This window comes from Thermobia domestica, chromosome 7 (assembly GCF_964235325.1).
Source record: "Thermobia domestica chromosome 7, izTheDome1.hap1.1, whole genome shotgun sequence".
NCBI lineage: Eukaryota > Metazoa > Arthropoda > Insecta > Zygentoma > Lepismatidae > Thermobia > Thermobia domestica.
The window spans coordinates 204,373,091-204,389,968 of NC_137460.1; the positions used below are offsets into that span (position 1 = coordinate 204,373,091).

The following is a 16,878-nucleotide window of genomic DNA, read 5'->3' on the forward strand; positions in this document are numbered from 1 at the left end:
TGATGGCGGTATTTTTTAGTGTGCGAGGAATTGTCGAGCGAGTTGTCTTAGGAACACAGAAGACAGTGACAGGAAAGTGGTATACCGAGGAATGTCTGATTAAAGTTCTTATAGCTCTCAAACAGTTGCTACCAAACTCAAGGCTTGACACATGGTTTCTTCACCATGCTAACGCTCCAACTCACCGTTCAAAAGTTTACTCAGACTATTTGGCCAGCACAGGACTAAAACTGTTAGGGCATCCTCCGTATAGTTCAGATCTCGTTCCCTATGACTTCGCGCTGTTCCCTTAAGTGAAGACCAGACTGAAAGGAAGGCGTCTTACAAGCGATGACGCCCTACTAAGGGCTTGGGACAATGAGTGTGTCCAGATCTCTGCCGAAAGATGGCAGTTTCTTCAACACTGGTTTCCAAGAATGGAAACATGTGCAATGTGTGGTGGAAAGTACTTTAAAAAAGTATAAGAAACAAGATCGTATTGCAAAACTTTCCTATTGCCCTTTGTATTTGTGGATGTGAACACCGCGAGCGACCACAAATGTTGCAAAGTAGAACTCGATGCTTACATTTTAATAAATCAATTCTTTTATGTCTATCGTAAATATCAGATTTTCAAATTAAATTGTGATGTAAATTGATGAATATAGTGGCCCTCTTGATACGAGAATATCAGTCGGTGACGATCGAGCAAGTTGTAATGTAAATTTATTTATCAATTACTATATTTGAAATTGTACGCATGACCAAAGAGGGTTAAAGTGTTTCCATAGAAAGATAACACTACTGCCGATGCCCTGTGACAGGTTTTGACTCACTCACTCTCTTTCCATCGTAACCCAGCATCTCTACTGACTGTGCAACAGTGCAGGGCTCTGAGTAACTACTTACTTTTCACCTCATTAACAAACGGTTCCATTTTCATTTTCAGAATAGTACTTCACAACATATGTTTCTGCATCAAAATAAAATTTTAAAAATTAAAAGGAAAAAATTCTCGCGACCCACCAAAAAACGGCCCGAGGCCTACCAATGGGTCGCGACCCACACTTTGAGAAACAATGAACTAGAGTAATCCATCAATCCATGAAATAGTTACATTGATTCTTTTTCAGATGGCAGTTATAATAGATAGAAGTTAACACTCCATTATATATATACGTCACAAATCCAATGCACTATTCAAATTTTAAGTTTCTCGTTTAAGTACTTTTGCCTAGAAGTTGATTTGCCTAGTCACTTCGTCAGGGCTTTTAGTATTGCCTATTATATACAGACAATAATTATTCAGTTTATTCCAGCACAATAATAGAACGATCATTGGATTTAAATTTCTTGATCATCCGAAACGAAAAATTTTAATGGTTGTTTTTTTCTTTCTTTCCTTTCTTCTTCTTCTTTTTTGGTAAATCTTCATAAGCAATATTTACTGCGATCAACAAATAAAGGAGTACCAATTCCGATATTGGATCTCTGTCTTTACTCGTTGACCTTGGAGGTTTTGCTGCATCAGCTAAATACCTACAAGTAGTTCCAGTAAGGAAATAAACACCGTGGCCTAAGTCATTTTTGAGTGTAGACCATGCTCATTCCAACATGGCAAACAAAATAAGCTGTCATTTCCAACTGAGTACTTTGTAACGTCACAAATTTCTGCTCATTTTCTTAGCAAACGAAAGGAAAAAAACAAGGAGCAGATGTGAAACTTGATAAAAAAAAAAAAAAAAACACAATATTGGCAGGCAAACAATAACATCGATAGCAGAGTCTGTGGATACTGTTTTCATCGATTCACGGCTAATTGCACATTGCTAGCAGTTGTTTTATTCCATTCCCCTTCATGTCTCCTTCCCTTCTTTGGTTTATCTCTGTCCTTCTTCCGATCGTCACTCGGTCGAAAAAGTGTAAAAGCTTGTTCAGGCTAGTCATCCTGAGTAAGGTTTCCCTCATTCACACTAGACAAATGCCGAGATGGTAACTAACATACGTACAGGTCACAGACCGCTTCCTTCATTCCCTTTCCTCGGACAGGGGCGACATATGACACAGAAAACAGAAAAACATCCATTTCTCTGATAAGTCGCAATGCCTTCTGTTCTGTGCAGATGGAGCACAAAAATACAGCATTAATCTTACAAGGCAATCGATTTGTCTTGTTACATTTATGTTTAGTAACTGAATTCACTTCTCACACCACACGACTTTCAGGTGAGGATCTGCTCTCACATTCGCTAACCAAATCCGTCTAAGAAAACGGTTAGACAACATCGGACATTATTATTTTTAAACCATGATTCGAAAATAAATTTTATGATCAGTGTGTGCCATGGTAGTGAGATAGTAAAAGCTAATAAATCGTTGAATTAAGAGGTAGGTGTGCGCAATTTCGTCTCCCACATAGGCCATCATTATTACAAAAGCCTGATAAATGATGAGTCAAAAGACGTCAGTGCATATACAAGGCACTTGATCAGGAGAAGGAACTCTGCAGAAATGAAGTTTTTTTTTTTTTTTTTTTTTTTGTGACGCTGATGTAATATGGTGAGTTGGAAACTCTACTGATTGTGGTGTACGTATGTTGTAAGTTTGTCTGTAAGATAACTAACGCAAGCCGAAGTCTACACTTTCTGTAACCAATATAGTAAACAATCAGATAGTGTCGTATTTGATTCTAATATTTTCACCCGACGGTAGTGCCGTAGATATGAAACTTCGGCATGGTGCAAACACGAATGTGAAATGGTTTATTATGTTTTTCTTGTTTTTGGTTTTGAAAGCAATTTACAATTAAAAAAGTCCAGGGAAAATTATACATACTTATTTCAAGTTTTTAAACAGAGACAGCTAAGACAATATAATTTTTAAACAGTTTAAATCAGCATTTAGATCAATGTTACATAGAGACTGCAAAAAACCTTGTGGGGTTCGTAGATATTTAGATTTAAAATGCTTAAATAATATGGGTTTTGAAAGATTTTTCAACTTTGAAGTGAATTTTCTCCGTTTCAAAGATTTTTGATATTCATGTTTCTTCTACAGGACTCTCCAAACGATTCGAGCTTCTTAATATCCTAGGTTATTTTTAGTGCTTATGTTTACTCTTGCCATTGCAATTGAAATTGTCTAGGTATCATAATTTCATTGTAAAGAGTCACAACAACAAATAGCATGGTTACTAATGTGAACCCTAATAACCAATTCCTTTATATTGATTGAGAAATGAGATGAAATAACTGCTTCTGTCGTTTTATTTACAACATTGGGTAGAAACTGTCATTAAATAATCCGCTTATAGGTAATTGTAGTGAATTGGTGAAATTACCTATACGGTACTCTGTCGGGCAATTTTGCCACTTGCACGGTTTTTGTTTTGCGTGTTTGAGAGGTGTTTTGCTATGAAATAAACATTTTAGCATAAATACCAGAAATGTATAGGGAAAGATGGGGCAAGATGATACAGTTGTTGTATCTTATCACGTGGTAAAAATACTATTCATCGCAGGACGCAGCTTGTTATACCGACAAAAAGGTTAGTATTTCTAATAAAAACGAACAAAGTGATATTGATGTTCCCTCAGTGGTTACCAAGGAATATTTCTTTTTATTGACTAGGTTAAAAATATTATCTTAACCTACATACCGGGGCAAGGTGATATTAATACTGGGGCAACCTGATACAATATTAATGCTTTCCTTACATATAAATAATATATCGTCCCTCTCGAGACAAAGGGGCTAATATATCTAATTTTTTCAGCTTTTCCCGGAGACAAGTTTAAAGGTGTTATCATAAGTTTATCTTATAGTGTTCTGTCAAAATTTAATTTGTTCTCGTATGTTATAATACCTGACACGAAGGATATCAAACTAAATTTTAAAAGAAGACGATAGAATAAACAATAAAAACAGATTTAAATTTGTCTCTTGGAACAGTTAAGAAAATGATATAGGCCTTTTTGCCTCGAGAGGTAGGATATATTTTTTTAAATTTAAAAGTACAGATAAACCTATATCGAACATTTTAAATCTATAGTAGTGATAAACACAAATGTTACACTGACCATTGGTGAGACATCTCAACAATGCAGATTATAACTTGTAATTTGAAAATAGAAATCTGAAAAGAATTAGTCTACTCGCAGTCGTTATTCTTCTAAACTTAAAAAATTAAAATAAGACTTTTATCACATATTCTTCGTTCACTATTAATAATTTTAACGAAATGCGAATTAGCTAATTCTGAAGTAATATAGAGTGTAAATAATAATAATAATAATAAATAAATGGGAGGTGAAATCTGAGGTGTGCCGAATTGCTATCACTAATCATTCATCACTTACAGAATCACTCCTCACTACAAAATTCGGCACACCTTTATAATTTGTACAGTTCTCATGAAACCACTGTTTGCAGTCACAACACACATTAAAATCAATGGACGGGGATTGAGTTATTTTTCTGAACATATTGGGCAGTAATATTCACGTTTAGGTTCAGATGACTTCTTGATACTTTTCCCCAGAATCTAGAATGCGTTTTTTTCCCAGGGAGACATGCCTTCATGGAGAAAAGAAAAAAATTTTGAAGCTCTCCTGAATAATTTACGAAACACGACTTCACGTGCATCTTTCCTGTACTCTTCATAAGGCGCCATGAAGCCTATATGCTTTGTTCACGGCACTCACCTGTTTTCGTCGTAATGCTCAGAATTTCCGCATACACACACGGCATTTATGAAACTTTAGTACCTATCAACTGGAATTTACAGTCACAGTACTAGGTCTATTTTTATTTTACATTAGTTACACATACCTATTTTTAAAGTAAATTCATCAGCATTCGTGCAGTACCTCCGCCTTGATATCTTCTTCTTCCTCAACTTCTATGATTGCTCACTGCTTACAAATATAGCCACTAGAGGAAAATACCATCTTGCTCCTTATACCATCTTGCCCCCCTTTTCGTATATATAGTATTGACACGTATTAATTGAAAAAAATATTGAGATTCGAAATTATAAACTTAAGAATGAGCAAATAATAATAATAGTAGTCCCATTACACTATTATTTATATCAAACGCGAATAAGTTATTACATCCACTGAAGAAGGTGACGGGTAAGTTAACGAAATAATAGGTAGTTTATTAAAATGCACATGGCTTTAAAAAAATCTTTAACACCATCTTATGCTTCAACAAAAAAACAGAATGTACAAGTACTTACCATTCCGTGACAAAGGCTGACTGCAACACTAGACCTAGGATCCCCTTTAACGTGTCCAGTATAGAAGCACCCTCCAGGCCTTATGCTGGGCTCCACTCGCACAGTTGCATTCTCCCACACGTGTTGAACTTTCAACCCTGGCGACACGAATTTTGAATCTAGTTCTAACACTAATCGAAATCGATGTCCAAAACCGGTAAACTCGTATTGCGGATGTGGATCCCACACGGGGGCCATTTTATGACGAAAATGTCCCGAATGATCTGAGTGATGACGTAACCTCGGTGAGCCGTCCGATTTACCGGAAATTTCCTCTGATGACGTCACAGGCCCTGAGAAAGCCCACTCATCCCCACCGTAGAGAAGGTCCTGTTCATGTATTGGAGGGGGATATATTTTCAGAGGTTTCACGTACTCCAGCTGTCGGTCCGAGGAACCGGATGGGCTGCTTTCGAACTCGTCTTCAGGCTCTGTTTCAGGAACTCTTGGCGGAGGAACGGTGGTTGCGGGCTGCTTGTTCGGTTTAAGTCGAACTACAAAAGAAAAAGAAAGAAAAAAAACGTCTTAATAACAAGACATGTATAATACTAATATACACACATTTAAATAAATAATTAATTCTGTTGAAAAACAATCTTGCTTATTCATCTCTGCCTAAGAGTTTATATTTTTGCAATCATACGTAGGAAAAATCGAGCTAAGTTCAGTTGAGTTGATCTTGAGTTTAACGTCCCTTTCAGTAGCAAGGCTATATGAAACGGTACCTACTGATTAATGTGGAATCCGAACCATATGAGCTCCCACAGGAAATCGAACCCGGGCCTCCTACGCCAAAGGGGCGTACGCTAAGTCACGAAGGAGCTCTAAATCGAGTTTTCATTTTATTTTGTTTATTTACTAGCTTTCGACTAGTAGGGACTTCGCACCCAGATCACCGCATTTGCCTTCCATCTTTGGACCTTTTTATTTTGTCATTAAATGCTAATAATATTGTACATTTCATTAAAAAAAAAGAAAAAAAAAGAAAAGAAAAGAAAACTTTCAGCTATACAATTCCATCCTGACGTCGCCTATTTGTAACTTACACATTGGGAAATCCAGTTTTTCACTGCTAAAATCAATTGGTATAGCAACCTTACTTTCTATTCTTTACCTTCTTAAGTTCAAATACATTAGATAGCGTACTTCCCAAATACGTAATCAGTCTGCTGGCAAGATATATGATTCTTTTTGACGTCAAGTAGTGGGGGTCTGTTATCGGAAGTACGAGCGAAAAAGTAATCTTCTTTTGGAGTAATTGTCTCTTGTAACACAGAGTAAGATAGGTTATGTAAAGAACAGTGTCTCCGTAGAACTAAGCCCAAAATACACGAAAAACATTGGCATCACCTCCAAGCTAAGTAGTTCATTGTCCCTGTAAATACAGGGTGTCAAGTTTATAGGATATGTAGTTGTAAATGCTGTTAAACAAAATGTTGTATGTAGCATTTGTATATATACTATTATAGTGTCCCAAAAAGCCTAGCTTTTTACATTTTCATCTACAGCACCTTGGATCCAGAATCAGCCACTCTTTGGGTGTTAGAACGGAACAGAATGAGTATGTGAATTACAGAATTTGTATATTACAAATATAGTGGAACTTCGATAACTCGAAGATCAAGGAAATAGACAAAAAATTAGAGTTACCGAGTTTTTCGAGTAATCAAGATGACCACAACAAAACTTCGAGATACCGACGTTCCTCATTCCTCATTTAAAGTGCCTATATAACCTCTATAAGTCGAAGTTTTATTTGTTCAACCTTAAGAACAGTGGCGGCTTTAGCGGGTAAGCCGGGTAGGAACGGGCCTATCCAAAAATTTTGAAAAACATATAAACGCTAAAAGATTCAATAAAGAGTAAATACGTATATTTTCCACTATTTATATTAATTTTAGCTAATTATTAAACAAATAGCTACAAGCACTACTGTAAAAGTAATTTCCTACTACCAAAAAAAAATCAATCAAATGTGTATACGTATTAATAAGCGAGGGAGCGGGCCTAAAGAAAATTAAAATCCTAAAGCCGCCCCTGCTCTAGGAAGTTGTGAAAGTTCCTTAAATGAAATAAGATGACTAGTAAAAATAAAATATTATACAGGTATTTTGCTGGAGAGGGGTTCATATCTAGACATGAGTAAAATACAATTACAGTACGCATTGGCTACAACGACAGGACTAGCAAAATGACAATTACGCAAAAGCATACAAGTATACGTTCGAGTTATCGAGGTCACATCAAGATAAATTCGAATTATAGAGGTTAGCTTTTAGATATAGAAATTCGAAGATTCGAAAGTTCGAGTTACCGAGGATTTGAAATATGATTATGAAACCATCAAAATTCGACTTATCGAGGTTGTAATTGTTAAACATTCGACTTATAGAGGTTATTTTAACATTGGATGTTATGGACAGCTCAAGAGAATAAATTCGAGTTATCAAAGAATTCGAATTATCGAGGTCCAACTATACTAACGAAGATCATTTCGAGACGTTGCATGAATGATTTCAGAATTTTGAAACAATCTGTATACTTTGTTATGCAAATGTTCAAATCGCATTATATACGCTTTTATTAGTATAAGTACTGTGTGCGTCACTGTTAGGGAAATGCGTACCAGCGTTAGCAGTATCAACCAGAATAAAAACTATCAATTATACATGGGCCGAAAATCACATACAGTACATTTTAGCGCCATGAAAATTCGTTTCTCTCGCCCTGAAAACTGCGTGTGAGAATTTGATCCTCGATTATCTAATTTTGTTTAGTACTACATCTACTGATTCATGCAAGCAGGGATATACGCAAGGGATGGGTTCTTGGGGTTCGCCGTCCCCCGAAATAACGACTTTTCTGTAAATTTGGTCTAATCTAAGAGAGAGTTTTACAAATTTTAAAATAATTTATCGTCATGTTGAATTTGGACCCACCCCATCCGGAAATAAATTTCTGCGTACGTGCCTGCATACAAGTCTCACCTGTGCACAATATTATAAAGGGTGTCCAATAATAAAGAACGCAACTTTTGAAATGCCCGTCACTTGTGTTCTAATTAGTTGGCAGCACTGAATGGTACAAGATTTCCATCTGTTGTCTTTATGGTTAGTAATCACGCAGCGCTAAATAGTTGGGGGTCGTTATCTGTTTTCTGTATGAAAATGAAATGAAATTTTTGAGTTTTACGTAACACGGTTATGCTGGTTAGGCTAAAGGAGACGGTGATTATGAGAAATGAATGAAATGGTGGAATGAAGAAAGTGGGAGGAAACGGGAGAACCCCGAGGAAATCCACGCACACGGTGTTTGTCCACCACAAAGTTCACTTTGCGGGAGTAGGATTTGAACCCGCGACCCTATGCACCAGAGGTGAACGTTCTACCACTGAGCCACCGCGGCCCCTGTTTTGAGTAGGAATGGAGCAATTCAGGACGGAACAACATGTTATAATAGTGAAAGTTTATTACAAATATGGTAAGTGTTGTGGAGAGATTGTTCGCAAATTCTGTTGAATGTTTGCGAAGCCTACTGTGATAACGTTGACCAAACATTTATTTCGCTTTCCTGTTCAGCATCGAGGCTATACAAGATGTAGACCTACACTTGAAGGTAGAAACCTAGCGAGACCGACCGTAAACTGTTCAAATCTCATGGCTGTCCCACCGGGAATCAAACTCTGGACCCCGTGCAACAAAGGCGCTCACGCTAGTCACTAGAGCAGCGGAAAGAGCTATATCCATATAATCTTCAAAATACAGAGTGACCCAAAATTTTGGAAACACGCTAATAATTGTTAAACGCAGCAAAATATAATCAAAGCAACAATGTATGTAGTTAGGGAATATAGGTGGTGAATAATGTATCAGGTCATATCACAATGACGTAAACCATCTTGAATTTTACACAGTGTCTTAAACGGAAACTATAGCATCTGCTATGTAATTTTAATATCAAATTTTCGTAGAAATTTAATAGCAATTTTTGCTCTTGCAACAACCATTACGAAGTTATGACTGTTTGTTTGTACGTTGCAAGGGACTTACTAGCAAATGATCTTGACGCACGCAGAGCGCATTGAAATCATGCTCATCTCTGGAGAACAAAGCACCAGGTTGATTGCACACGATTTTAACAGCCGTTATCCGGAAAGGGCTCCCATTAGAAATGGTACTATGTTCAAAGTGCTGAAGAAGTTCCATGGAACTGGATCTGTAGCAAATCGTTCTAGAGGTGTAAACCACGCATGACGACAGACGAGGCAGCAATTGTGTCACTGTTGGCATCATTCAGTAAAAGACCCAAGTGAAGCCCGTATAGTGTAGCCCGTGAAAGTGGTGCTAGTCGTACCTGTGCATTATGTCAGTGAATAATTGGCACCCTTATAAGCATCAACTTTACCAACACCTTACTGATGATCCTGATCATCGTTTGAAATTTGCTCAGTGAGCCACAAAGCAGCTACGACAAAACCCCACATTCGCCTCTGACATATTGTTTACTGATTAAGCAAAATTTTACACGTCGAGCGGGATTAACAAACAGAACATATGGTACTGGTCGAACAACAATCCGCATTGGTTTGACGCGTCCGCAAGTGTTCCTGACAAGGTGATGCTGTGGTATGACGTATGGAGAACTCACGTTATGGGTCCATTCTTCATCGATGACTCTAATGGCGATGGGTTATCGACATATTAGGAGATGACGTCTTGCCATCACTGCTGTGGGAGGTTGGTCTTCCACCCCATTGTAGTATCTGTGTCCGTAAGTACCCCGATCAGCAGTTTCCTAATGTGTGGAATGGTCGGCGAGATGCTTTGGAATGGCCACCTCGTTCCCCTGATCAGATCCTATTGGACTACTATTCGTCCATGTAAAGTCTGTTGTATATGCGGTGAAAATCAGGGATGTTCTGTGTCTCAAGGAGCAAAATGTGGAAACATGTTCCAACATTACAGCCGAAACTTTGCGTAAAATTTTGCGTGACTGGGTACTTAGAATGCATCTGACAATCGTCCGAAACGAGGAACACATTGAACGTGTCCTGCGATAGTGGGTGGACCTCGCCGTATGCCTTCTAACTCTTTTGTTAGGGATATAACAAAGAAAGTTATAACTTCGTAATTATTAATGCTAGAGCAAACTCAACAGTGCATTCAATTTATACAAAAAAATTTATATTAAAATCACATATCAGATGTTATGGTTTCCGTTTAAGACAATTGTGTAAAACTCAAGATGGTAGACGTCATTGTGATGTATCCTCAAATATTTCCTTCATCCCTATTCCCCATCTACATTGTTACTTTGGTTACAGTTTGTAGCGTTTACCACTTATTAGAGTGTTTCCACATTTTTGAGTCAGCCTGTATTTTAAAACTTATAATTTGAATGTAGTATGAGGACATTTAAAGAAGTTTTGCATATTGCAAATACACATAAATCCTCATATAGGGTGTCTAATAAAATTCCAAAATGAAATTTCGTGACCTTTCCTTTACCAAACCATAAAATTTTATAACATTCCAAAACTAATAACAATACCTATATTCTTCAGCACTGATCTTTATCTTATCTCTTCTTTCAAAGGCTGTTCCTTAGAGTGATAAAAGGTTGGTATCTTCTCACAGTTGTATAAACTGGTTAGATGTGTGGGTGATTTCGGCGATGCGATGCGATTTGCACCGCCACTGCTCAATGATGCCAGCTGAAGGACATTCTCAAGAGCGAATTTGAATGTGAATTAGGCTGAATTTTCATGCATGCGATAGAAGCGTGCTTTGCTTGCGATTTGGTAGCATTTAAAGCCGATAATAGATATTTTTGGTGGTGGATTTTGACGTTTTACAGTACAACCCCTCAAATCCGAACTAATTGGGGTTGAAGCCTGTTCGGATTACCCGGGAAATAATATTATGTACTTATTTCGTCACTGAATTGGCGGTAAAACAACGACTGAGGTTAGACAGGGTGGCCCAGTGGTCGAAAGGGCACTGACCTTGACTGGCGGGTGTACACTCATGTCCAAAATGTTTGCCGCATATCTATATAACTGTCTTCTTGTAAGAATATAATTAGATAATGATTTAGAATAAGCATTAGGTCTAAAAATGTTAAAACCTTAAGAAAACTAAATTTGTGTGATTAAATCTATTTTTTTTTCATTTTCCAGTTGTAGTTATTTTTTTCTCCTGAGAATGTGTTCGGATTTGCCGGGTTTTCGGATTTCCGGGGTTCGGATTTGAGAGGTTGTACTGTATACAATAAATTTTTCCAATTTGTACTTATATTCGTACAGATAAAAAAAATCGAGACCCTAAAGCTAAATTTCGGACTTTTTCTTGACTCTCATGACCGTTTTCTGATTTCGTGACTTTTTCATGACTTTCATGACTTTCATGACCGATAGCCACCCTGTCATATTATTATATAGGTCAACCCTTCTTTTCACGTACGGGAAATTCTATATCAACTCACTGAATGAATGAATTAAAAAAAAATATATTGAATTACATTTGCATTTAACCTCTATAGAAGCTTGTCGTCCTTGGCACATACATTATTTGATTTTCCTTCCATTTTTCTTTTTTCTTGTCTTTCCTTTTTCTCTACAGAAATAATTGCCTAACTTTTCCATAAATTAGTCTCATAGAAAGAATAGGAATAATATTATTTTATATATCCTAAGCTCAGTTCCTTTGTTATTGCTCTTACGTATCTGCAACAAAGAATAACACATCTACTGATGTAAGCTTTTTTTATTGTTATTGTTATTATTGTTATGTGAGTTTTTGAACTTAGAACATTTTTCAGTATTTATGACATAAACATATTTTTTGTCCAGCTGTTTGGAAACTTTTGCTCTTTCCCGCAAAAGAATAAATGAATTCCACAGGGGAAAAAAAAGTCTGAATTATTACTACTTGAACTTTTATTCTGCCTTCGTTCAGAGCCAAAGGAAAGTGGAAGGAAGGAATTCTTTACGAAGTTTTTATTATTGTTATTATTCTTTCAAATAATGAATGGACTATGAGAAACTTAAGTTTCTTTAGCATGAACAAAAATGTGTGCGTTTGAAGAATTTGAGTTATGGCGTAATGTAAAAAATATAAAGGCTCTTAAGAAAAATTATTTCATTATTCAGTTACAGCCCATGAACAACTTTCCTATCGTGAGCCAGCCCACTTCTGTGTACGAGGTTTGATCAAAAAATACTTGGGGTCGAGGTGGCTCAGTGGTAGAGCGTTCACCTCTGGTGCATGGGGTCCCGTGTTCAAATCCTCCTCCCGCAAAGTGAACTTTGTGGTAGACAAACACCGTGTGTGTGGGTTTTCTCCCGTTTCCTCCCACTTTCTTCATTCCACCATTTCCTTCATTTCGCATAAGCACCACATCCTTTAGCCTAACTGGCATAACCGTGGGACGTAAAACTCAAAGATTTCACTTCATTTCATTTTCAAAAAATACAGTGAATAATTTTCTTAGAAACAAAGTAATAAGTTCACATAAATTTTGATTTAATCTCCTTCAAAGTACTGTCCTTGGCTAGAATGTACTTATCCCAACGTTGAATCCATGATTCGAAGCATCTTTGGAAGGGCGTTCAGCTGCTCTGTCGTGACCATTTCAATGTCAGGAATGGTATCAAAACATTTTCTTTTAAGCACTGTTTTAATTTTTGGGAAGAACCAGAAATCGACTAGTGCTATATCTGGAGAGCACAGCGAATATGAACAGACACGAGTGTGTGAAGAAATATTTTTTCGGTCCAAAAACTAGCGGATCAAAAGCAAGCTCGGCACGTTTCCGTGGTGAAAAGGAAGTCATTTGCCCATTTAATCGGCGGTTAAGATGTTCGTCACGGACCCATTCGAGATGTTTAGTTCCTCGGAAAGCTCTCGAATAATCATTCACCTGTTTGAACAAATCATTTGTGCCACTTTTTGCACGTTTTTATCTATTTTTGACGTCGAAGAAGGTCTCGATCATTGCACGTTTTCAACCAATTCATTGCCGCTTCTGAATCGATCAGGGTACCATTTGTAAACAGTGTAAACAGTGTAATCATACCTTATATTTTTTTTCTTTCCTACATTTTGTAATGTTTGGTACATATATTTGAATCTTGGCTTTCCTGCAGCTATTTTTGTTTTGTGCGCGTGCCTTAACAGTGGTCAACGGCAAACATTAATAGTGAATCGGCAAGAAAAAGCGCACTCCTAATTGGTGAAAAGCAACACCAATAAAACACCAAACATTGAATTTACAAATATTGTAAGGTGGTAAAGACATTTTCTTAATTGTGTTCGTAGAATCCATTAAAGGAAAATGTACAGATGGTAATCTAATAAGAAACAGGTAAAAATAAAAAGGAGAGGGAAAAGAAAAAACAAAAATTTCTGTTATTTTTTCACCATATTCGGCCTTTTTTAAAGAAGGAAACCTCCATTCCGAAATTTATTTTTTCTAAAAGCAAAAAAAAAAAAAAAAAAAAAAAGGACCTGTACCAAATTATTTTCCTACTTCGTATCATATTTACTTTTCTCCAGAGACATTAGTAACCTGTAGTGCAGCGGTGCAAACTACAGGTGCCCCCGGATGAAAGAGCCCACACTACTGTTTGAAGCTCAAAATACTTATAACTGAACACTTAAATTATCCTCTTATTAAGTTTGTCTATGTGAGATTTCGTCATTGGTGTTATCAAATGGTGCATTTCAAATTTTGCGTTGTGACGTAAACACCGGTGCTTTATCTGATTTTACGAAATCTAACGATGGCTGTAAGAATCTGTAAAAAATCGTATGTAATGGAGGCTTTCATTCTAGAGATTTCGAAATGAAATGAAATCTTTCAGTTTAAAGTTCCATGGTTATGCCGCTTAGGCTAAATGAGATGAACGACGAACGATTAAGGCAACAGTGGAATGAGAATGTGGAAGGAAATGGAAGTATCACGAGAAAACACACGAACACGAGGTTATTCACCAGAAATTTATTTGGCTAGGGATCGAACCAGGTTCCCCACGCACCACAGGCAAGAGCTTTATCATTGAGTCACCGTGTCCCTATGCTGAGATTTCGAGTTGATTAGAAGATGGTGGAATCGACAAATCTCGTAAAATCGTATGAAGGTACTGGTGTTAAGTCAAAATCGCAAATTCATATCCACAGGCTTCCAGAAATTATTCTTCGGAGCAGTCCATTTTTAGAGGTGTGGGTTCAATATTACGAGACACTACGCATTAAATGGTTGTTATTTTGTATCCGACTAGACGGTAAGTAATTATTAAGAACTGTCACCCATATTCTATAAAAAATGATAAAACTAAATTATTGCCTTTACAAAAAAGAAAGAAAGAAAGAGATAGAGAGAGAGAAAGAGAGAGAGAGAAAGAGAGAGAGAAAGGGAGAGAGAAAGAGATAAAGAGAGAGAAAGAGATAAAGAGAGAGAAAGAGATAAAGAGAGAGTACAGATAAGTGTAAGAATAAATCTTTAGGCTACATCAATTATTTTTCTGCTAAATAAATATAGTTTTATTAATAAACAGTACAAATGTATATAGAGTTATGAAGTTTTTTTGACCTTTCGCAGCGGTGCGTTTATGGCTTATTGATGATATCAATAACTAATTATACATTAGTAAATAAAATTTCAGAGTAGTAGCAAACTGCTGTTGATCCCTTTCTGTTTTCTCTAATTGTTAAAATGTTCAAAAACTAAATGTCATAGCTCACATTGCACAGCGGCAATATCTTGCACATACCCGGCTAAGTATTCGGGCCTTGAATGCAGAATAGTAAAAGGATCACTGAAACGGATCATCGATATCTTACTCTGGCAATTATCGAAACTCTGCGTGTAATCTGCCTTTGTTGAAATCAAAACATCTAATAGGCTGACTTGTTTTGATTTAGTGATGTTAACCATTCATGGTCCCAGTAATCCCTGCAGCAAAGTGTCTCGAAGAGAGATGGCCCAGCAGAACCAACCGTGGGACATCGGTAACTCGAAGCTGAAGGAAATAAATTAAACTTCGAGTTATCGCGTTTTTCGACTAATCAAGGTTCGATTTATCAACACGGCCACAACAAAAATTCGAGGTACTGAGGTTCCGCGTTCCTCACTAAAATTAACTATATAACCTCTATAACTTGATATTTTATTCGTTCAACCTCTGTAATTTCAAATTGCGAAAGTTTCAAGGAAGAAGTGTTATTAACTTATAAACAGTTGGAGGGGAGGCTTTTATGTCTAGACATGTGTAAAACACAATTACAATACACATTAGCAACAGTGGCGGAACTAGGAACAATGATAATTACATAAAAGCATAGAGTTATCGAGGTCACATTAATAGAAACTCGATTTATAGAGGTAAACTTTGACTTGAGATACAAAAGTTCGAGTTACAGAAGTTTTAAAATATGATTATGAAACCTTTAAAATTCGACTTATCCGGGTTGTAATTTTTAAACATTCGACTTACAAAGGTTATTATAACATTGAATGTTATGTAAAGTTCAAGGGCATATGAAAAAATTCTAGTTATCAAGGAATTCGACAATTCAAGGAGTCACTTTATTATACCTTCTAGCAAAGGGATCACGCCCCAACAATTATACTTTCAAAATAACTCGCCCGTTGGGGGGGGAGGGGGAGGTGACAAGACAATACTGTTCTGCACTCGAGCCCTGAATTGATTTGTTACAGCACTCCTTTTCATTACTCTCAAAAGAAATCGCGTTTTCTTCGTGGCCAAAGCACAGATAGGAGATGAAAATATATCTGACGCGAAACCATTTTCTTAAAATAAAATTAAAAAAAAAAAAAGTTTATGTATTTATTTTGTAGCACACTAAATCGGTTAGAAAATGAGTGAAAGTTTTTTGGGGAAAAAAGGAAATCGCCATTACGGCTGCTTTGTCGATGCGTGCGAAGGTGTAAACAGCTAGCAGCAACCTTTATACTATGTTTATACAAAACACTCTAAATGGACGATTGTTTCACACCCTTAATCGCTTCGACATCTGAGGGAAAACGCGCCGCTCCAAGCATCTTCATCTCTTGTCAGTGTTGCTAACATATGTTGCGATAATATTCTACGAAAGGATAGTCGTCTCATATTTGCAAACACAGGAAGGTCACTTGCTGTAAATTGAGCAACTTTAATGTTCTACGATTCATCATTAAACGCTTCGCTTTGACATATAAATTATCTTCTTTAAACTCTCTATGAATTGTCTTCATTCTCCATAGTTTTTTTTCCGTCCGAGATATATTAGTATGTTCCATCTCTGGTGGCCTTCCACTTGCGTACATTCTCATTTCCGTACATGTCAAAATCCTTCCCAGTTGCGTACAAGTGCCAGATGCAATGAAATGTCATAATTTAAAAGCGAGATAAGAATTCCCATTTCCGTACAGGTTCAATAGCTGACACTATTTCTGTGAATTTTTGGTACTTTTAGAGCAGAGGGGGATATGGAATCTAAAGGTTTCGTTTCGAGTAGCAGACACAGCGAATAAGAATCCTTGAATAGTTTCGTTTTGTAGACTGCCTAGCAGTAGAGACCTGCACGGGCCGGGCTCGGCCCGAGGCCCGAAACCCG

General features: G+C 36.9%; 1 protein-coding gene across 2 annotated transcripts in view; it reads right to left on the minus strand.

Annotated features, from left to right (window-relative positions):
* AdamTS-A (ADAM metallopeptidase with thrombospondin type 1 motif A) overlaps positions 1–16,878 on the minus strand; it is a 785,255-nt gene that overhangs the window by 531,203 nt on the left and 237,174 nt on the right. For both annotated transcript variants that reach the window (XM_081765817.1, XM_081765816.1), the window contains exon 2: positions 5,222–5,754. In XM_081765817.1, coding sequence (XP_081621943.1) covers positions 5,222–5,754 — 533 coding nt within the window. The remainder of the gene's footprint in view (positions 1–5,221; positions 5,755–16,878) is intronic.